Source organism: Mirounga angustirostris, unplaced genomic scaffold, assembly GCF_029215605.1.
Source record: "Mirounga angustirostris isolate CCGP_5_RB_7025 unplaced genomic scaffold, mMirAng1.0.hap1 SCAF_12, whole genome shotgun sequence".
NCBI classification, from domain to species: Eukaryota; Metazoa; Chordata; class Mammalia; order Carnivora; family Phocidae; genus Mirounga; species Mirounga angustirostris.
In genome coordinates, this window is record NW_026991720.1 from 105,799,813 (window position 1) to 105,822,821 (window position 23,009).

General features: G+C 53.0%; 1 protein-coding gene and 1 pseudogene across 1 annotated transcript; both read left to right on the forward strand.

Moving 5' to 3' along the window:
* The first annotated feature begins 2,112 nt into the window (after window positions 1-2,112).
* Window positions 2,113-6,404, forward strand: MRPS24 (mitochondrial ribosomal protein S24). Its single transcript, XM_064575574.1, has 4 exons — window positions 2,113-2,268; window positions 2,348-2,416; window positions 4,353-4,464; window positions 5,973-6,404. Exons 1-4 carry the CDS (start codon window positions 2,230-2,232, stop codon window positions 6,254-6,256), a joined length of 504 nt encoding a protein of 167 aa, XP_064431644.1. The 5' UTR covers window positions 2,113-2,229; the 3' UTR covers window positions 6,257-6,404.
* Window positions 6,405-16,028: 9,624 nt separating this feature from the next.
* Window positions 16,029-16,745, forward strand: LOC135362150 (histo-blood group ABO system transferase 2-like; annotated as a pseudogene).
* The last annotated feature ends 6,264 nt before the right edge of the window (window positions 16,746-23,009 follow it).

The window sequence follows — 23,009 nt, forward strand, 5'->3', positions numbered from 1 at the left end:
ATGAATTCCCAATAGTCTGTTCATCTCCCCAAGAGGAGGTGCATGTCAGGCATGACAGGCGGGGCTTTTTTTTGTTTGTTTGTTTAACTCTACACCAAACGTGGGACTCAACCTACGACCCTGAGATCAAGAGTGGCATGCTCCACTGGCTGAGCCAGCCAGGTGCCCCTGGCTTTATTCCTTTTTAAAGACATATTTATTAGCTGCTCACTCTGCTAGGCATTTTACAATGTTATATTCACAACAACTGTCTTCGTTCCCATTTTACAGACGAGAGAAACTGAAGCCCAGGAAGGTCCAGTCACGTGCCAGGAAGCTGTAATTCATATACCAGCTCCCATATTCCTCACCACTTTGGGCAGATTTAGAAAACTCATCACATTATGAAATTATCAAACTTCAGGGAAACTTTAAAAAGAAAAAATACTATCAGATTAAAAGGGTCCTTTGGGAAAAGTTAAGAGTTCTTATATTTGGAAAGTATTGTGATCTCATTCTCCTTCTGCCCCCTCATCCAATATGCAGAACAGTTGGAGGCCGTAGTTCAAACATTTGGAAGTGAAATGTTCTTAGTGTTAGGAATATGTCCCATGGCATGAAAGATGCTGTCCCTTTACTAAGGTTTTTTTGAGGACCTAGCTTCCAGTGGTCAGAGGAATCTTGACCATTGAGAATACAGTGGCCTGAAGCCAGGATGCATGTCTTGGTCTCTCTCTGCCCCTCCCCTGTGTGACTCTGGGCAACTCACCATCCCCCCCCACCCAATTCCCCCCCACATAGATGATAATCCAGTCCTCCCTACCAGGGCAAGCGCAGACTCTGCAAGCAGCATTAGGGTAAATGATGTATGTCAAAGCCAGCTCAACGTTGGCAGTTCCGTATCATTCAGCCGAACGTATCCAGTATCAGCTATTTACCCTAACAGCTCTACGAGCTAGTACTGCTAATAAAACCCATCTTATAGATTATGGAGCTGAGGCTCAACTGTCCAAAGATTGTCACACCGGGGTCCGCCTCCAAAGTCCATGCTTTTTCCATTTCTGTGATGAGTTGTGAAGTAAGATTCCCAGTATTGGCATTTTCTGACAATAATTACTGGATATCAACTACCGCGACAATGCTCGGTTTGAGTGTGAATTTCCTTACCATCCAGCCCTTTCTCTGTTACTTAAAATTTCCTTCCTCAACGACCAGACACTACGGTATGGTCCCATGGGAAACTACGTATTTCTCTGCATAAGTCATCCTCGAAGAACTGGGTGAAATTTTAACCAACACGAATTTCTTCTTTGGGGATAAAAGCCAGGTTTGTTTGTTTTCTTTCCTTTTTAAAGACTTATTTGGAGGCAGAACTCAGCAGGCTGATTTCTAGCAGGTGGCGACCCGCTCCGCTCGCAGCCGAGCCCCGAGGGCCCCGGGCGGGGCGCAGGGGGCCCAGCAGACACCACGCTGACCCGGAGGCCCTGTCTCTGCCGCTCCGAGCTCCCAGAGGGCGAGACCTCACCTCTGCACCGTCTGCGTTCCGGACCGGAACCACCACACACACCCCAACCGTGGCAGGCGGAGAGGTGCACGGCTAGGCGTCGCCGGGCTGCTGGGCGGCGGGAAGGACCCGCTCCCCGCACCGCGGGGCCGGCACAGAACCCCTCCCAACCGCGGAGCCGCCAGACCCTCACCGGCAGACATGCCCCGCCCCGACTGAGACCCCGCCCACCCCGGGCCCGCCCCGACCGAGACCCCGCCCACCGCGGCCACGCCCGACAGACAGGCCGCGCCCGACCGAGACCCCGCCCACCGCGGCCACGCCCGACAGACAGGCCACGCCCGACAGACAGGCCCCGCCCCGACCGAGACCCCGCCCGCCGCGGCCGCGCCCGACAGACAGGCCGCGCCCCGACCGAGACTCCTCCCACCAGGGGGCCCTCCCCGACCGTGACTCCTCCCACGGTGGCCCCGCCCTGGCTGAGACTCCGCCCACTTCGGCACGCTCCGACAGACAGGCCCCGCCCGCTCGCGACCCCACCCCGACAGAGAGGCCCCGCCCCGGCCGGGAGGCCCCGCCCCTCCTCGGCCCCGCCCCCCGCAAGCGCCTCGCACACCCGCGCAGGTTCCGGTTTGGTCTCGTCCGCCGTCGCGGCCGGCCGGGGGTTGACCTTTGCCCTGAGGTCGCCCCGCCTCGTCTCCCCTCGCGGCGCCGCAGGACGTCCGGCGCGCTGCGCTGGGTGCAAGATGGCGGCGCCCGTGCGCTGCCGGGGGCTCGGGCTCCGAGTGAGTGGGCGACGCCGGCGGGGTCGCGGGTGTGTGGTGGGGGCCTCAGTCTCCGTCTCACGTCCCCCTCTTCTCACAGGTGCTCTCCTGGAGCCGAGAGCTGCCGTTCTCCTGGCGCGCTCTTCATACGTCCGCGGCCTGCGCCAAGGTGAGCGCGGCTGTGCCCAGGGGGCCCGGGGTCCTGGGGTCGGGGGGCCGGGGACCCGGGGACCCGGGGGCGGAGGGTCCGGGGAGCGGAGGACGGAGGGGCGGGGGTCCTGGGGTCCTGGGTCCGGGGGGCCGGCGGCCCGGGGGCGGAGGGCCCGGGGAGCGGAGGACGGAGGGGCGGGGTCCTGGCGTCGGGGGCCCGGGGGTCCTGGGGTCCTGGGTCCGGGGGGCCAGGGACCCGGGGGCGGAGGGTCCGGGGAGCGGAGGACGGAGGGGCGGGGGTCCTGGGGTCCTGGGGCCGGGGGCCCGGGGGCGGAGGGTCCGGGGAGCGGAGGACGGAGGGGCGGGGGTCCTGGGGCCGGGGGGCCGGGGACCCGGGGGCGGAGGATGGAGGGGCGGGGGTCCTGGGGTCGGGGGCCCGGGGGTCCTGGGGTCCTGGGTCCGGGGGGCCAGGGACCCGGGGGCGGAGGGTCCGGGGAGCGGAGGACGGAGGGGCGGGGGTCCTGGGGTCCTGGGGCCGGGGGCCCGGGGGCGGCGGGTCCGGGGAGCGGAGGACGGAGGGGCGGGGGTCCTGGGGTCCTGGGTCCGGGGGGCCGGCGGCCCGGGGGCGGAGGGCCCGGGGAGCGGAGGACGGAGGGGCGGGGTCCTGGCGTCGGGGGCCCGGGGGTCCTGGGGTCCTGGGTCCGGGGGGCCAGGGACCCGGGGGCGGAGGGTCCGGGGAGCGGAGGACGGAGGGGCGGGGGTCCTGGGGTCCTGGGGCCGGGGGCCCGGGGGCGGAGGGTCCGGGGAGCGGAGGACGGAGGGGCGGGGGTCCTGGGGTCCTGGGGCCGGGGGGCCGGGGACCCGGGGGCGGAGGATGGAGGGGCGGGGGTCCTGGGGTCGGGGGCCCGGGGGTCCTGGGGTCCTGGGTCCGGGGGGCCAGGGACCCGGGGGCGGAGGGTCCGGGGAGCGGAGGACGGAGGGGCGGGGGTCCTGGGGTCCTGGGGCCGGGGGCCCGGGGGCGGCGGGTCCGGGGAGCGGAGGACGGAGGGGCGGGGGTCCTGGGGTCCTGGGGCCGGGGGGCCGGGGACCGGGGGGCGGAGGATGGAGGGGCGGGGGTCCTGGGGTCGGGGGCCCGGGGGTCCTGGGGTCCTGGGTCCGGGGGGGCCGGGGACCCGGGGGCGGAGGATGGAGGGGCGGGGGTCCTGGGGTCGGGGGCCCGGGGGGCCGGGGGTCCTGGAGCCGGGGGGCCGGGGGCCCGGGGGCGGAGGGCCCGGGGAGCGGAGGACGGAGGGGCGGGGGTCCTGGGTCCGGGGGGCCGGCGGCCCGGGGGCGGAGGGCCCGGGGAGCGGAGGACGGAGGGGCGGGGGTCCTGGGGTCCTGGGTCCGGGGGGCCGGCGGCCCGGGGGCGGAGGGCCCGGGGAGCGGAGGACGGAGGGGCGGGGGTCCTGGGGCCGGGGGCCCGGGGGCGGAGGGTCCGGGGAGCGGAGGACGGAGGGGCGGGGGTCCTGGGGCCGGGGGCCCGGGGGCGGAGGGTCCGGGGAGCGGAGGACGGAGGGGCGGGGGTCCTGGGGTCCTGGGTCCGGGGGGCCGGCGGCCCGGGGGCGGAGGGCCCGGGGAGCGGAGGACGGAGGGGCGGGGGTCCTGGGGTCCTGGGGTCCTGGGGCCGGGGGGCCGGGGGCCCGGGGGCGGAGGGCCCGGGGAGCGGAGGACGGAGGGGCGGGGACCCGAGGGCCCGGGGGCGGAGGGTCCGGGGAGCGGAGGACGGAGGGGCGGGGGTCCTGGGGTCGGAGGCCCGGGGGTCCTGGGGTCCTGGGGCCGGGGGCCGGGGACCCGGGGCGGAGGGCCCGGGGAGCGGAGGACGGAGGGGCGGGGACCCGAGGGCCCGGGGCGCGGGGCTGGGGCACCGCAGCTCGGGTCGGTGGGCGCGCAGAGTCACGGCCCGTCTCTGCTCCTAGAACCGGGCGGCCCGAGTCAGAGTGGGCAAGGGGGACAAGCCGGTGACGTACGAGGAGGCGCACGCGCCGCACTACATCGCCCACCGCAAGGGCTGGCTGTCGCTGCACACGGGTGAGGGGCCGCGGTGCCGGGGCGGGGGGGCCCGCGGATGAGGTTCTCGGCCGTGGCTGCCACGCAGGCACCAGATAACCGCGTGCGGAGGCCGGACTCCAGTCCTCCTCATTCAGAGGCCTCCGTTCTCAGATTTCGTGCTCCCGCGTCGCTGTGGGTCGTGGGCAGAGCCGGCCCCGCGCCCACACCTTCCCCGCCGGGGCGCTGCCGTCTTCATGCCGCTCCTGCTGTGAACAGGTGTTCTCTTCGAGGTCCATTAGTGCCCATGTTTAGTTTTGCGCTTTTGGGGGAGACTTCGCTGCCCTAAAATAGCCCTGATGCTGAAGTGTGAAGCCCAGGAAGGGTGTGACGTACACTGGGGGGGAAATGTGCATGTTAGGTAAGCTTCCTTCAGGCACGAGCTATGATGCTGTTAGCAGAGTTCAGTGTTAATCCGTCATGTGTATCCAACAAGGGGTCTTTAGGCAGAAACACACATGAAACAAGGTTGTGTGTTGATGTGTCTTAGCCAAGGGCATGCAGGAACCAGACCCCTTATATCCCCTAGGAGCAAGGGTTCAGTGTTCCCTAACTCATTGCTCATGGTGACCTTATAGAACATAACTACTGGGAAGTAAGGAGAATCAGCTGTGTTTTGTTCAGTATGAGGCTTCTCACCTTGGGTGAGAACTTAAAATACAGATTCCTGTCCCCCCGCCCTTTTCAGGTTCTGGTTCTAAGGGCGGGGGCTGGGTGTGGAAGTCTGGGGCTGGGTGTTGAGACTCTTTTTTTTTTTTTAAGACTTTTATTTATTTGAGAGAGAAGAGAAAGAGAGCATGAGAGGGGGGAGGGTCGGAGGGAGAAGCAGACTCCCCGCCGACCAGGGAGTCCGATGCGGACCCATCCCAGGACTCTTAAGATCATGACCTGAGCTGAAAGCAGTCACTTAACCAACTGAGCCACCCAGACGCCCGGGTATGGAGACTCTTCAGGCATACTGTACAAGGTGTAGGAGTTTCAGGATCTGGGAACCTGGGGCTGGGTTTGGAGGTCTGGGGATGGATGTGGAGACTCTTCACGCATACTGTTGGAGGTGTAGGAGTTTTAGGATTTACACTGAGAATCCACTGATAGAGGCCATGGCCCTGGCTGGTGAGAGAGCTCATGTCCCCAGTCTCAGAAGTAGCTGGTGGCCTCATCTCTCTGGGCCAAGGGATGGCCAGTGCTTCTATAAATGTCCAGAAAGAGTGGGAAAGGTCTAGACAGGAAAGGATCATCTGAGTTTTGTGCCCTGCTAAGGTCTCAATCTTCCCTTTTGCAAAACCAGGATAACTGATAATACCTACATCACGGGATTTGTTTGCAAATGTAATGAAATAATACTTTGAACTTCAAAGTGTTGTTATTTTTATTCCACTTGTAGAAGAAGAGAGAAGAAGCCAGGGTGGGGGTGGAATTGAGTGCCCAGTGCTCTTGGATGTTACCTCTGGAGTTTCTGCTGAGTCTTCGAGGTGCCCTTCTCCTTTCAGGTAACCTGGATGGGGAGGACCATGCTGCAGAGCGAACAGTGGAGGATGTTTTCCTCCGAAAGTTCATGCTGGGCACCTTCCCAGGGTGTCTGGCCGACCAACTCATCCTAAAGCGCCGGGCTAACCAGCTGGAGATCTGTGCCCTGGTCCTGAGACAGCTGCCTGCACACAAGTTCTACTTCCTGGTGGGCTACAGTGAGACTCTGCTGTCCCACTTTTATAAATGTCCCGTCCGTCTGCACCTCCAGACTGTGCCCTCCAAGGTCGTGTATAAGTACATCTAAGACAGTCCCCTTTTCTGCATCAGGCTCTAGCCTGCGAAGGACAGAACCGTGTGGGAAAGGAGTGAAGTAGAAATGGGGAAATACATCCCCTCACTGTCTCGAGGATTCCTTTTCAAAGCTGCTGTTGAATAAATAGACCTTCCGTGTTGTCTTGTCTCTTGGTTTGTCTTTCCTCCTTAGAGAAGAGAACTAGAGTAGGGTTTCTTTGAGGATGTTCCAAGGCTCCCCAAAAGGTGGCCAGTTGTTTGAGGTTTGGGTAATAGCTACAGTGCACTGAGTCTCTTGTCACTTTACCAGGAACTTTACCTGGAGTTCTTTGTTTTTTTCTCAAAGTGGAAGAATCCATTTTTGGTCATTATAATCAACATTAATTTTTAAAAATTTTAAATAGTTTGGACATGTGTCAAGTCAACCATGAACGTTTCTTATAATTTTTCCACAGAGAACTACTGTGAACAGTTTCTTTTATTTCCAGATGTACTTTTTCCCTCTAGAAATACCTTAATGGATACTCATTGCTTAATAAATAAGCTTTCAATTGAACACCTACTGTGGGCCACAGATTCTTCTGAGTGCTTGGAATCCATCAAAGGACAAAACATTCTGTTCCAAGATCCCTGCCTTCGTGACACTTGTATCCCCATGGAGGTCGGCAGGGAGGGTTAGGCAGCACTGAGGACTCCAAGCAGGTGAGCTCAGTGCAGGAGAGCATTTTAGGAGGTGGCATCTGCAAAAGCTGCATGTGGTGCTGGGTGGTGGGGAAGGGCTTGCTGACCAACTTCACTGTGACACTTGACCCTCACCTTGACCATGACCCTGTTCCACTTCACCCTGAACCTCAACCTCACACACCCTAATCCCAATCCTGACCTTGACTTTTTACCCTGACTCTGATTCTACCCTAGGCTTTACCCTCAATCTAACAGTAATGCTCTCCCTAATCCTACCCACAACTTGACCTTCACTCAACCTTACTCTTACCTGAGGGTCTCACCCGGACCCTCCCCTGATCATGTCTGACTCTGACACTGATGTTGACTACATCCCTCACATAACCCTGATTTTCAGTAAGAACTTCACGCTGAAAATATCCTAATGCTATCTGACCCTTATCACCACCCTGACTGTGACCTTATCCTAACTCTAACCCTGAGGCTTGCTTTGACTCTGACCATAATCCTCACCCAGACTCTTATCATGACCTTGACCATAAAACTGACCCTCACCCTGATCTTCCCTTATTGATAAACCAGACTCTGACCTTGACCCCAAAACCCAACCATCACCCAGACTCTGTTCCTCACACAGATCTGAGCCTACTCTTAACCCTGGTCTTGACCCTGATTCTAACACTCGACAACCCTGGATTGATGGGACTGATTGTCATTCGGGCCCTGAGACACCCTCACACCTTGTTGACAAAACTCAACTTTAACCTGACCCTTCTAACCTTCACTCTTGCACTGACCCTGACCCTGGACTTCATGTGAATTTGACCCTCACCCTCTTCTCGATTCTCACCCTTCCACTGACCTTCACCCTTCCACTAACAGTGATCTGACTGAACCTCTGCTGGACTTGATCATGTTCCTGACCCTCATGATCCTGATCCACCCACATACTGATCATGAAACTTCACTTGACCTTGACCCTGAACCTTATTCAGATCCTTAACTGACACAGGCCCTTATCCTGTCCTCTACTATGACCTGATGCACAGCCTTGCTTTGATATTCACCCTATAGACTTACCCAGATCTTGACCCTGATCCATTTTTTTTAATTGAATATATATATATTTATAAATATAATATATATTTGACATATAACATTGTGTAAATTTAAGGTGTACATGTTGATACATTTATGTATCTTAATACGTTATATATCATAATATGATTGCAACAATTAGCCCCTCTATCATATTATAATTACTCTGTCTTTTTAGTCATTAGAATAATTAAGTTCTGGGTTCCTAGCAAGTTTGTTGATTATAATACAGTATTGTTGTCTGTGCTCACTATTCATTATAAATTTGTACCCTTAGGCAACATCTGCCCTGTCCCCTCCACTCCCCAACCCCTGGTAACCACCATTTTGCTCTCTGTTTTTGCGAGTTTGGCTTTTTTAGATTACACGTATAAGTGATGTCCTACAGTATTTGTCTTTCTCTGTCTGACTTATTTCACTTAGCATAATTTCCACAAGGTCCACCATGTTGTTGTAAATGGCAGGATGTCCTCTTTTCTCATGGCTGTATAATATTCCATTGTATTTATATACCACATCTTCTTTATCTATTCATTTGTTGATGGGCACTTACTGGCTATTGTGAACAATGCTGCAGTAAACATAGGAGTGCATATCTCTCTTCAAAATCCTCTTTTTATTTCCTTTGTGTGTATACCCAGAAGTGGAATCACACTGGATCATTGTTGGGTCTATTTTTAATTTTTGAGAAGCCTTCATACTGTTTTCCATTGTGGTTGAATCAATGTACATGCACACCAACAGCATGAAAGAGTTCCCTTTTCTCCAGACCCTAGCCAGCAATTTTTATCTCTTGTCTTCTTGATAATAGGCCTTCTGACAGGTGTGAGTGATATCTCATTGTGGTTTTGATTTGCATTTCCCTGATGAGGAGTGATGATGAGCATCTTTTCATCTGTCTGTTGGCCGTTGGGATGTGTTCTTTGGAGAAAGATCTCGTTCTACCCATTTTTCAGTCAGATTGTTTTTTTAATTTGAGTTGTATGAGTTCTTTATATATTTCCAGCATTAACTCCTTATCCAATGTATGTCTTGCAAAATTTTTCTTCCATTCTGTAGAGTGCTTTTTTGTCTTGTTAATGGTTCCTTTTGCTGTGCAGAAGGTTTTAAGTTTCCTGGAGCCCTATTTGTTCATTTTCCCTTTTGTCTTTGGTGCTGGTGGTGTCCTATTCAAGGAATCATTGCCAAAAGCAACGTTAAGGAGCTTCTTCCCTACATTTACTTCTAGGAGTTTTATAGTACCAGGTCCTTCTGTTTCAGTCTTTAATCTATTTGAGTGAATTTTTGTGACTGGTGGGTCTAATTTCATTGCATGTACTCATCCAGTTTTCCCCACCTCACTTGTTGACAGGCTGTCCTTTCCCCATTGTGTGTTATTGGCTTCTTTGTTGAATAATTTTTTGACTGTGTAAGCAGGGGTTCACTTCTGTGCCTTCTGTTCCATTGGTCTATGTGTCTATTTTTGTCTGTCTATGCAGTAACGTACTGTTTTTATTCCTGAAGCTTTGTAGTGTAATTTGAAGTCAGGAAGTGTGATATCTCTGGTTTTGTTCTTTTTTCCTCAAGAAGGACATTTTAACAATATAAATTTTTCTGATCCATGAACAGAGTATGTCTTTCCATTTGTTTGTCTTTCCATTTCTTTGATTTCTTTTAACAAAGTCTTATAGTTCACTGTACAGGACTTTCGCATCCTTGGTTAAATTTATTCCTAATATTGTATTGTTTTTGATGCTATTGTTAATGGGGTAGTTTTCTTTATTTCTTTTTCAGATGTTTCATTCTTAGTGTATAGGAACATCAACGATTTCTGTAAGTTGATTCTGTATCCTGCAACTTGACTGACCTCTAACAGCCTTTTAGATTTTCTATAGACCGAATCATATTATCTGTAAACAGTGACAGATTCACTTCTTCCTTCCTGATTTGGATGCCTGTTATTTCTTTGTCCTAATTGCTTTAGCCAGGACTTCTAATACCAAACTGAATAAGAGTGGTGTGTGTGGGCATCCACGTCTTGTTCCTGCTCCTTGAGGAAAAACTCAATTTTTCACCAGCAAGTATACCGTTAGCCATGGGCTCATAACGTATGGTCTCTAATGTATTGAGGTACATTCCTTCTATACCCGATCTGCTGAGGGTTTTTATGAAATGATGTATTTTGTCAAGTGCTTTTTCTGCATCTATTCACATGATCATGTGATTTTTTTCCTTTCGTTTTATTAATGTGATGGATCACATTTATTGATTTGTGTATGTTTAATGATCCTTGCATTCCAGGGATAAATCCCACTTGCTCATGATGTATAATCCTTTTTATATGTCCTTGAATTCAGTTTGGTAATATGTTGTTGAGAGTTTTTGCATCTGGATTCATCAGAGATATTGGTCTGTAGGTTTCTTTGCTTGTGGAGTCCTTCTGTGGCTTTGGTATCAGGGCAATGCCAGCCTCGCAAGGTGATTTTGGAAGTATTCCCTCCTCCTCAATGTTTTGGAAGAGTTTGAGAAGAATTGGTGTTCATTCTTCTTTGACTGTCTGGTAGAATCTCTAGTGAAGCTGTCTGGTCCTGAGGGAGGTTTCTTTGTTGGAAGGTTTTTGATTCCTGATTCAATTTCTTTAGTCTCTCTTGGTTTGTTCAGATTTTTTATTTCTTCCTGATTCAGTTTGTAGGTTGCTTGTTTCTAGGAATGGATCTGTTTCTTCTAAGTTATCTGAGTTTTTGGCTTGTAATTGTTTAGTCTCACAGTCCAGTTTTTCTGCAGTCTCAGTTGTAATGTCTTTCTCTTTTCTTTTTCAAAAGTATTTTATTTACTTATTTGAGAGAGAGAGAGAGCACAAGCAGGGGGAGGAACAGAAGGAGAGGGAGAGAGACAAGCAGGCTCTGCTGAGCAGGGAGCCTGATGTGGGGCTTGATCCCATGACCCTTCCCCAATCATAGCAAGTCAGGGTGGGGCAGGCTCATCAACTTCCTTGGATCTGCAACCCCCTTCACGGTCCTGTCCATCTACTTTCTGATGCACAGGTGCATAGAAATCTGGGCGTCCTGGTGTGATGAGCAGAGGCACTTTTGTTTGATTATGAATGTCGAAGGAGTTGTAAATAAAAGGGGAGAGGAAAAAAGGGAAGACTCTTGTAGCCACCATGCTGATGTCACACTTGGCCCTGATCCTGACCCTACACTCACCCTACCCTTGGTCCTGAACGTGACCCTTACCTTGGAAATAACCTGACTTTGACCTTCACCCTGTTACTGATCTTGCAGTGTACCTTAACCTGATTCTGAATCTGGCATTCTCCATGATACTGACCCAGAATTGACCCTTACCTTCACTCTGACTCTGATCTTGACTTTGACCTGGAACCCTCTCTCACCCTGAACCTGAATTGGACCCAACTGTCACAGTAATCTGGATCCTAATTTTCAAAGTGAGTCATAATTTGACATTCACTCTGACCATTTACTAAAACTGACCCTGACATCAGCCCTAAAGCACTGATTATGACCCTGACCCTGCTCACCCTGATTCTTATCTTCACACTAACCTTGACCTTTGGGGTGACCTTGACCCTCATCCCCACCCTGACCCTGCACCTAACCTCAGTAGTATTCTGACACTAACCCTCTGTCAGTATGTGGGTTTCCCACCAACCATATCCTTGCAGACAAACTGTGAGATGGTCTATGGGTCGGGATTCCATTGACCTCACAAAGTCTCATTATAACCAGTGTAAGAGGTTTCCGTGACACTGACATGACCTTTGTTCCCAGAATATGCCACATGAAGAGCCCCATGAGAGCCTGGGTGTCCAGAAAAGGTAAATGGGTTGTTGTGGCTCTAGCTAAAGCCACTCTGGGGGATCATGCTGGAGGCCATCTCTGATCTTAGTCTGGCTCTGTCACCGATTTTCAATACAATTTAGGTGAGTCACTTAATCTGAACTTCAGGCTCATCATTTCTAAAATTAGGAAACGTTTTTAGATTCATTTATTCATTCAAGAACTATGTAATGAACTCCTATTAAGTGCTAGGCAGTCTCCAAGACTGATTCTATCTCAGGAATTCTGACTCTCACCCTCCCTGCTCACACTGCCTTCCCCCATTTGACACAATGGCTGTTCCATGGCAATTCCATAGGGCAACATTGGACTAGCAAGTGTCTTCTGGGTGTGCCCCCATGCCATTTGATGTGGCTGAGGGGCCCTGAGCAATTCCACACCAATACCCAAGGTTTTGGCTACTTTGCCTTGTGCTGTCTTACTTGCACAAGAACAGCAGTGCCTGGATCAGGCCTTCAGTGCAACAGCTGCAGGATGAGCGGGCTTAGTGAGGACCTTGCCCAGGACACTAGCCCCATGACACCGTGAGGGTGTTCCCAGTCCCCAGTTAAGTCATGCAGTGCAGCAAGTGATTATACATCAGGGTGGATGATGCAAAGTACAGTGCAGTGAGAACATGACAAAAACGTTTAAATGACAGAATAGTATGTAGGTAAACATACTATATACTATGTAAGTGAAGGGAAAAGTAAACAACGGGGTCAGAAAGAGGAATGGGAGTTTCGAGAAGCAGGCTGGAGGAGTCAGGGGGTGGCGGGTGGCTCATGGAGGAAGTGACCAAGGAGACCCGTCACCAGTTACAACAGTGCAGCAGCGGGGTTTGAGCTCTGCTTGACCCACGACCCCCAGGGGCATTGGGGGCATTCTAGCTCCAGAGGACCTACAGGCTGCAAATCAGCCTGAGGCTAGCATCCTTGGTATGTCTTCTTTGCTCCTGGGTGTGGCTCTTTCTCTGCCTCTTGAGGCTGTTGAATCTCCTTTTATTTTCCTCTGAAGTGCACTATTTTGTGTGGGTTCAGTACTGTTAGTTGACACAAATTCTTTGTGAAAATAAGTGGAGTATAAATCCTACTTGTTTCCTAATTAGATCTGAACATATTCAATAGTAACAGCCTTTTCCCAGGCCCCTGGGTCTTCATCTGCTCGCCAACGCTGAGATTTTTAAAAACATTATATTTTTAACAGTTTCAAAGAATTAGTTTGGTTTTTAAAAAATTCCAGAAAGTCACACTTTTAATACTCTATAGAATGATCTGTAAACATTGAATGAGCAAGGTTTTACAGGATGAGGGAAGAATTGGCTTTGTGGCCCGGTTTGCCCTAATGTTTACTCCCTGTTGCCCCCGTGTGGCCACTCTCCAGATAGCATGTGGCAGAATGTGTTCCAACCTGTCAAATTCAAGGGAGAATAAGATAGAAGAAGGTTGGTCCTTGGATCCCCTAGCTCCTAATAATCATGAAATAATTTATGAGCTCTATTCTAAATCAGAGTATATGTTAACTTGATATTAGGGTTAGGTTCAGGGTCAAGTTGAATACAGTAATTATGTACAGCTTTTTGTAGGTCAGTCATACGTCCATAAACTGTTTTTAAAAAATAAAACGGGAGAGAATATAGTCACTCAAAGCACTGAGCACCTTTCCTGTCACAGTAAATATGTAACTAAACATAATTATTGCTTAACCTTAGCTGAGGACCGGGAGCTGGTCCTACAGGTACTTGGCAGGTAACATCTGTGGCCAGCTGCCCATCTCTTCCCCCGACACCCACACCCAGCTCAGCACATCCTCTGCTCTGCTCAAGGGCAGCCCAGAGAGACCAGGTCCAGGTGTGGCTCCCTCCTGTCAGGCATGGCTTCCTTCCGACAGGTAGAGAAGGTGGCCAGCTCACAGACACATGACATCTTCTTTTGGTTACTTGCTATCTGCGTCACCTTTTTGTCACCTGGTCATTAACCTTTAGCTCCTGTGAGAACCTGAGTTTGCAGGTTTCTGTTCACATTTCAAAGTGTGCAGATATGTGTTGACTTTGTTCGCTGTCCCTGGGGAGGATATACAGGGTTAGGGTATGGGTTAGGGTACGGGTACAGGTTAGGGTACGGGTTAGGGAACGGGTTAGGGTATGGGTACGGGTTAGGGTTCGGGTACGAGTTAGGGTTCGGGTACGGGTTAGGGTATGGGTTAGGGTTTGGGTACGGGTTAGGGTACGGGTTAGGGTACGGGTTAGGGTTAGGGTACGGGTATGGGTTAGGGTACGGGTACGGGTTAGGGTACGGGTATGGGTACGGGTTAGGGTATGGGTTAGGGTTAGGGTTAGGGTACGGGTTAGGGTACGGGTTAGGGTTAGGGTACGGGTACGGGTTAGGGTACGGGTTAGGGTTAGGTTAGGGTACGGGTTAGGGTACGGGTTAGGGTTAGGGTACGGGCTAGGGTACGCGTTAGGGTAGGGTTAGGGTTAGGGTTAGGGTATGGGTTAGGGTTAGGGGTTAGGGGTTAGTGGTTAGGTTAGGGTTAGGGTTAGGGTACGGGTTAGGGTACGGTTTAGGGTAGGGTTAGGTTTAGGGTTAGGGTATGGGTTAGGGTTAGGGGTTAGGGGTTAGGGGTTAGGGGTTAGGGGTTAGGGTTAGGGTTAGTGTTAGGGTTAGGGTTAGGGTTAGGGTTAGGGTCTCCCTGTCCTCTGCTGTATAGAGACCATTCTCCTCCGGTAAGCAGATTGACCATTTCAGAACATAACCTTTGAGCCTCTCTGCGATCCGCTCCCCACCTGTCTGTACTCTCCAGCCTCACCTCTCCCACTGCAGCCCCCCTCTGTGGGCCACCAAGCTGTGTGGTTGTCCCACATGTGCCTTGGGCCTGACTCCAATCCTTTACATTCTCTGTGCCCTCTGCCAGGAGCACTCTTCTCTCCCCTTGCATCATGTCTGGCTTGTTCCCCCATTGGCTGGGCCTCTACTTGCCCCCTGGTGACCTGACTCATGTCTGCTGGGTGTATGTGCTCGTCCCATATTTTAATGTAGTATCCACCTTCCCTGTGTGAGCGATTTACTAACCTGCGAGGTATGGGGTAGGCACAGGGAAGTAGTCTTAGTGTCTGTGTAAGAAAGTCAGTCTCAGGGCGCCTGGGTGGCTCAGTCATTAAGCGTCTGCCTTCGGCTCAGGTCGTGATCCCAGGGGCCTGGGATTAAGTCCCATGTCAGGCTCCCTGCTCAGCGGGGAGCCTGCTTCTCCCTCTCCCCCTCCCCCTCCTTGTGTTCCCTCTCTAGCTGTCTCTTTCTCTGTCAAATAAATAAAATCTTAAAAAAATTCAGTCTCAGAGGGGCTCACCACACTTGCTGACAATGGGGGAGCTGCTGTCCCCACAGTGAGGGGCAGGTAGTCCCCTCAAAGGGGGACCAGCCATGTGAGGCAGTTGGACAAGACTCCCAATGTTTTGGGGCCAGGGAGATGTAGACCTGGGCCCAGAAGCTACACCCTTGGATTCAAGGCTGGGGCCTAAGCAAGCCCCCTTTTTCCAGGAGTCATCTTTCCCCTTCCCTGCCCATGGGCTGAACCTGATTCCTGATCTGGGGAGTTCGAGGGTGACCCCTCCTAGGAATACCAGTGGTTTACTGATGGACCTTGTCAGCCAGAGGCCCAGTAGCCTTCGAGGGAGGACCCTATAGGGGGTGGAGACAGCTCTGTTGGGGACCAGCGACAGCCCACTCAAAGTAAAGTGGGGCAGCTGGCCGGCCCTGCTGATTCTACCCAGTCTGTAGGACATAGAAACACGGGCTGTGCCCAGAGGTGCTCAACTCATGGCAGGTGGGGACAGAACCTGCAGGGGCGCAGCTTGGGGAGGGCACCTGCAGGGTTTGCCCAGGAGCTCAGCACAGGGGGAGTGTTCCTGGCTCCAGCATGCTGACTCTGCGGCTGCATGGGTTTCCAGCCTCCCAAGCCTCAGGCTCCCCTTTGTAAGATGGGGCCCTGATGGCCCCCATCTCTGGGAGCGGAAGGTAGGGAGGCCTTGCCGGCAGATTCACTCAGGACAGGTCAGGAGGTGGCTGTTGCTTAAAGCAGCCCAGGGACTGTCCCCATGAAGAAGGTGCACACGTCCATGACCCCCAGCTCTGGGGTCCTGCTGCCAGCCTCTGGCAGTGACCCTCTTCCTGCCCTGTCCCCTGCCCCTGTGGATACGGGGTCTTCCTGGAGCTGTTCCTGCAGAATCACTTCATGGTGGACACAGGGTCATCTACTATGTCTTCGCCGACCAGCTGGTTGCTGTGTCCCGTGTGCCCCTCCAGGAGCACTGAAGGGTGGTGGTTCTTGAGGTCCGCGGTGCCCCACACTGGCAGGATTTGTCCATGCAGCACATGGCGATGATGAGCCGCTTCTGTGAGGAGCCCTTCCTCCATGAGGTGGATGACATGGTGTGCGGGGATGTGGACATGAAGTTCTGTGACCACGTGGGCGTGGAGATCCTGTCCCCCCTCTTTGGCACCCTGCACCCCGGTTTCTACTGGGTGGCCCGTGAGGACTTAAGCTATGAGCGCTGGTCCCAGTCCCAGGCCCACATCCCCAAGGACCAGGGTGACTTCTACTACATGGGGGCCTTTTTTGGGGGGTTGTGGCGGAGGTTCACCGACTGACCTCAGCCTGTCACCAGGTGATGGTGGTCAACTGGGCCAATGGGATCGAGGCCATGTGGTACGATAAGAGCGACCTGAACAGGTACCTGCTGGACCACAAGCCCACCAAGGTGCTGTCCCTGGAGGACCTGCGGGACCCACAGCTATTGGGGTGGCCCTGGAGGACCTGGGTGCAGCTGCTGGGCTGGCCCCGGGTCATGAAGAAGCTGAGATTTGGGCCGTGCCCAAGAATCACCAGGACACCCGGAACTCATGAGGGGCTGTCCCCGTCTCCAGCAGGGGGTGCTGACTTCAGCGGAGCCATCAGAGCAGGTTCCTACTTCTGTCCCCTCGAGGGACACTGTGGAGCCTGCACTGGCGTGTCCAGCGCCCCAGCCGCACCTGCTCACAGGAGGCCTGCCTGGGGATACAACGTCCTCTCTTTGCGTTCACTACATTTTCTTCACTTCTGGGTCATTTGCAGCTGTGAACGGCTCCAGTTTTATGTCAGATGTTTTTCTGTGTCAATGCTGAGCAACCATTTTTAAAAAGAACAATTGAGGGAAAAGGTTTTCTCCCTGGTTCTAAACAGACACCGCCTGGTGGGGCTGGGAGCAGCCCTGTAGCAGCCGTGGAGCCAGAACGGGCCCTGGCTGGGTCTTCCCTCCCAGTCCTTGCACCTTGCCATGGCCATGGGGCTTCAGGGTCAGGGGTGCACCGAGCCACCTCTCAGAACCCCGGTGCCCTCACCGCCAGAGGCCTTGGCCGTGACCGCTAGCTCAGCCTCCAGGAGCATGGCGCTCTCTGGGTTATTTCCATTTCCTGCCATGGATTTATTTTTTATTTATTAATTTTATTTAATTTTTTAAATTTAAATTCATTAGCCAACATATAGTACATCAGTAGATTTTGATGTAGTGTTCAGTGATTCATTAGTTGCCTATAACACCCAGTTCTCATCACAACATGTGCCCTCCTTAATACCCGTCACCCAGTTACCCCATCCCCCCACGCTCCTCCCTTCTGTAACCCTCAGTTTGTTTACCGGAGTCCAGAGTCTCTCATGGTTTGTCTCCCTCTCTGATTTCTTCCTGTTCAGTTTTCCCTCCCTTCCCCTGTAGTCCTCTGTGTTACTCCTGCATTCCACATAGGAGTGAAACTATATGATAATTGTCTTTCTCTGATTTATTTATTTCACTTAGCATAATCCCCTCCCGTTCCATCTATGTCAAAGTAAATGGTAGGTATTCATCCTTTCTGACAGCTGAGGAATATTCTATTGTACATATATACCACATCTTCTTTATCCATTCGTCTGTTGAAGGGCATCTCGGCTCCTTCCACAGTTTGGCTATTGTGGACATTGCTGCTATGAACATTGAGGGGCAGGTGCCCCTTCTTTTCACTACATCTGTGTGGTGTGATGTGGATGCATTTTTTCATGTGTCTGTTAGCCATTTGTATGTCTTTGGAGAAGTGTCTGTTCATGTGTTCTGCCCATTTCTTGATTGGATTATTTGTTTTTTGGGTGTTGAGTTTGAGAAGTTCTTTATAGATCTTGGATGCCAGCCCTTTATCTGTAATGTCATTTGCAAATATCTTCTCCCATTCCATGGCTTGCCTCTTAGGTTTGTTGACTGTTTCCTTTGCTGTGCAGAAGCTTTTTATCTTGATGAAGTCCCAAAGGTTCATTTTTGCTTTTGTTACCCTTGCCTTTGGAGACGTGTCTAGCAAGAAGTTGCTGTGGCTGAGGTCGAAGAGGTTGCTGCCTGTGTTCTCTTCTAGGATTTTGATGGATTCCTGTGTCACATTGAGGTCTTTCATCCAATTTGAGTTTACCTTTGTATATGGTGTAAGAGAATGGTCCAGTTTCATTCTTCTGCATGTGGCTGTCTAATTTTCCCAGCACCATTTATTGAAGAGACTGTCGTTTTTCCATTGGGTATTCTTTCCTGCTTTGTGGAAGATTAGTTGACCATAGAGTTGAGGGTCCATTTCTGGGGTCTCTATTCTGTTCCATTGATCTGTGTGTCTGTTTTGTGCCAGTACCATACTGTCTTGATGATGACAGCTTTGTAATACAGCTTGAGGTCACCTGCTTTTGTTTTATTTTTATTATTTTAGTGAATTTTAAATTAACGTATAATGTATTATTTGTTTCAGGGGTACAGGTCTTTGATTCATCGGTCTTATACAATTCACAGTGCTCACCATAGCACATACCCTCCCCAGTGTCCATCACCCAGTCACCCCACGCCTCCCAACCCCCTCTACTCCAGCAACCCTCAGTTTGTTTCCTGAGATTAAGAGTCTCTTATGGTTTGTCTCTCTCTCTGGTTTCCTCTTGTTTCATTTTTGCCTCCCTTCGCCTATGATCCTCTGTCTTGTTCCTCAAATTCCTCATATCACTGAGATCATAGGATAATTGTCTTTCTCTGAGTGACTTATTTTGTTTAACATAATACACTGTAGTTCCATCCACATCGTTGCAAATGGCAAGATTTCATTTTTTTGATAGGTGCATAATATTCTCTGTATATATATATACACACACCACATCTTCTTTATCCATTCATCTGTTGATGGACATTTAGACTCTTTCCATAGTTTGGCTATTGTGGACATTGCTGCTATAAACATTGGGGTGAACGTACTCCTTCGGATCACTACATTTGTATCTTTGGGGTAAATACCCAGTGGTGCAATTGCTGGATCATATAGTAGCTCTATTTTCAACTTTTTGAGGAACCTCCCTAGTGTTTTCCAGAGTGGCATCTGCCTTCGTTTTAAATGGCTATTTATGCTGGTGTTTGTGAAATGTGGGCACTCACTCAGTCTGGATGCATGTGCCGCTGGGATTCCTCAGTGCCCACAGATGGTTTGTGCACTCTCTCTGGACCATCTGCCTGCACTGTGTCTTAGCAAGCATTTAGTGATGCCACTGTGAGCTGAGACACCCAACAAGGCGCAGAGCATGAGAGCGAGAACTAAGATACAGGATCCCTGCTCTTGGGCCTTCCTGGGACTTTCGATGGACCCGTCCTCCTGACTCACTACTCTCCTATTGTGTAATAGACATACAACTGATACCATTAAGCACGTTTCAGGGTACAATTCATGTGGCAATAAGTATATTCACTCTTTTGCACCTGCCACCTCCATCCACTGCCACAACTTTGTCATCCTCCCAAACTGAACCTCTACCCAGGAGACACTAACCCCCCATTTCCCCTCCCCAGCCCCGGCACCCAGCAGCTCCTTCCACCTCTATGAATCGGAGTGCTCTCTGTCCCTCACAAGTGGGGTCCTCCCGTATTGGTCCTTTAGGGACTGGCTTATTTCACATAGCCCAATGGCCTCAAGGTCTGTCCCTGTGAGCCTGGACCTGACGCACTTTCCCCCCAAAGGAGTGTCTCAGCCCTCTCCTGTCTAAGCCAAGCCTCCTCAGTCCCTTCTGCTCCCCTCACCTTCCTCCTCCGCCTGAAGATGATCCCAGCCAATCCGCAGCTTTGAAGACCTATTCAGTCCAGATGCCAGGCACATACCCCGGGGACCTCGGGCCTCACCTACCCCATCTGTCCACGTCAGGTCCCTGCCCACCCCCCACCAGCTGGCCACCTGCTCATCCCACAGGTGTCCCCATCTCAGGAGAGGGAAACACCAAGTCCAGACCCTTGGAGTCCTCTGTGACTTTTTGCTTTCTACCAACTCTCCCAGTAGTGAAGTGGCTATGTACTGAAGTGGACATCCATTGTCCAAAACATTAAAGGCATATGTGAGTCTCTGCTGCCTAGGCAATGGATAACAGTTGGGGCAGATAGAAACCGAACAGAATCACTGGAAGAAAGGCTGAGGAATGAGGAGCTTTAGGGAAGAAGGGCCTGGAAGCTGTGACTGCCCATACCTGAACTTCAGATGCCCCTCAGTGACTCCTGTGCCTCTGGTGTCTTCCTGGAACCGTGACCTGGCTGTTTTCAGACAGCTCATCCAGCGGTACCCTCAGTTTCTGGGAGGGGGATTTGCTGGAATCTGCAGTGTGTCCTACTGCCCCACCGGGATCACTTTCTGAAGGCACATTGTCTGGGACCCAAGACTGTGGGTCTGTGGCCTGGAGGGATTCTGAGCAGAGCTGGTGGGATGGGAAGGCTACAAGGCACAGAGGTAGGTTTCCAGAAAGCCAGCTGGGGTCCCCGGCATCCTACTGTTTTTGATTTAGAGCCCTGAGATCTTTAATATGCCAGCAACGTTACAGCATGGGCCAGAAAAGCAAATTTCCCTGTGCACCCAACACCACCTGAACTATTGGCCATTTCTTGTCACTTGAGCTGAGTACAAAGGATTGGGAGTCAGGACTTGGTGGGGGGGCCCTGGACCAGACTTTGTATTTGGGGGACAAAGGCCATCCAGAGAAGCCTGTGCTGAGCCTAAGGAGAGGGTCTGTGTGGAGACCCCAGCTGCAGGCACTGCTGTCCAATGATGCCCCCTCAGCCCGACCCAGTGCACCTGCTGCTGGGGGAGCACCTGCCCCCTCCTCTCTGCCTGAGGGCTCTCTCCTGCACCAGCTGCCTCCTCTCCTGCCAGCCACTGCCAGCCTGCAGCTTGGGAGGGTGGATACCCCGAGTTCCTCCAGCTGCTGGGGGAGCACCTGTCCCCTCCTCTCTGCCTGAGGGCTCTCTCCTGCACCAGGTGCCTCCTCTCCTGGCAGCCACTGGCAGCCTACAGGCTGGGAGGGTGGATACCTGGACGACCTCCAGCCCTGGGGACAGAGCCAGTGAGGGTGGGATGTGGTCTCCCAGTAGGCCTGAGCGCCAGGTCCCCACGGTGTTCAATCTCCTCCTGCAGGCTCACTGTGCCATGTCCTCCCTCAGGCTTCCTAGGCTCAAGTCCTCCTCTGCTCGCTGACCATCCTTGGCCCAGGCTCCACACGTTGGGACTGGGAGCAGGTCATCTGGACCTTCTGGACTCTCGCTTCCATGCCCGTGACACGGACACAGGTTGGCCTCACAGAATGCTTGGAGGAGACCCAGTGCAGGAAGATGCAGGCAGCTGCAGGGGAGATGCCAAGTGACCCCAGAGGGAGCGCACAGGCTTTGCACAATGCACCGGGCTCACAGGACCCCCATGGGATGCGGGCGCCAGGCCACGGGGCACAGGAAGTCCTGGTGGGGGTGGCCCTGGCGGGGAGGCCAGAGAAGGGTCCCAGAAGGGGCAGGAGACAAGGAAGACGACAAGACAGAGCTTCCCAAGGAGGTCAATGGAAGGATCAGAGGATCGCAGAGACCCTTGGGACAACTTGGAAGCCCTGGAGATGTTAGCTGAAATGCTGTCATTGGGTCAGAAAAGTTAGTCACAACCCCCCAGTCGACACTGGGTAATTTACTTTGTTTGTTCTAAGAATCAGTGCGTACCTGCCATTAGAACTCACACTGCAGGAAGTCTAGGACATACTCACTCTTCATCACTTTTCAGGACTCGATTTTTCTAGAGGAAGTGCTAAGCATTGGCCTCTGTTTTCAGGAGCAGATTCTTGGTGCTCATCACCACTCCTAGCCGTGAGGACTGACCCCTGTCACCTCCCACAGTGGACGTGACCATGTGGGTTGGGGGGTGCTCACTGATGAAGCCCCAGTACTCAGTATACAGCAGGGACCCCCGGTCCTCTGCTGAATGAGGGAGGAAGGGGGGAAGGAGGGAGGGAGTGAGAGGGAGGGAGGATGGGAGAAAGGGAGGGAGAGAGAGGGAGGGAGGGAGGGAAACCACAGAAGTTGGGTCCATCCATCAGGAGCCCTTATTTGGGGTGAGGTCCGAGGGCACCACAGCACCGGCCCTGGATGGTGGCTCAGGTCCTCCCAGTGCTGACCTTCCTTCTCCTTGGCCCTCTGTCATCCTGGATCCTCTCCACCTCCTCCTCCTCCAATTCTGAATGTTCCCAGGAACAGGGTGGCAGGAGGGGTCTCAGGAGGGGCTTCCCGGATCCTGTGCCCCGAATGACAATGTGACAGTGGCTACAGGACATTCTATTATGAGGACTGGGACTGTGGATCCCATCCATCTCATTGGGCATTAGCGTTGTTCCATTCCCTGCTCTTTCCACCACTGCTGTGATAAACACTCCTGAAAACACATCTGTGAAAACCCGAGCCAGAGTTTCCAGGGGTTGGTCAGAGGCCAAGCATGCCAGGTGCTCCTGTGGCCTGGGATGGGTGCTGCTCACTGTTCTCCCAGACAGGGGTGCTTGTCACCCTTCTCTCCAGGGTACCTGCAGGGGATCCCCGCTTCCTCACGTTCTCCCCAGACCAGACACCTGCCAGTCTGAGGGTGACCAGTGCTGCCTCCATAGGGTTTCCTTTGCCAGAGTCCTTCCCCGGGAGCTCCCTCATCTCTGACTCTGCACGTGCCTGTCCTCCCCCCTTGGACTTGCATGCGTTTGGTGTCTGTCCTTGTGGAACCCAGTGACTTGGTGTGTTGTTTGGACAAGAGGCATCGGAAACCTTTCTCTGGCCTTGGGTTGTGAGCAATGCTTTTGCCCTTTGTGGTGTGT

Coding starts and splice junctions, on each gene's coding strand:
- MRPS24 (XM_064575574.1), top strand. CDS start 2,230: ATGGCGGCGCCCGTGCGCTGCCGGGGGCTCGGGCTCCGA. Junction 2,269..2,347: donor GCCGGGGGCTCGGGCTCCGA/GTGAGTGGGCGA, acceptor CTCTTCTCACAG/GTGCTCTCCTGGAGCCGAGA. Junction 4,465..5,972: donor CTGGCTGTCGCTGCACACGG/GTGAGGGGCCGC, acceptor TTCTCCTTTCAG/GTAACCTGGATGGGGAGGAC.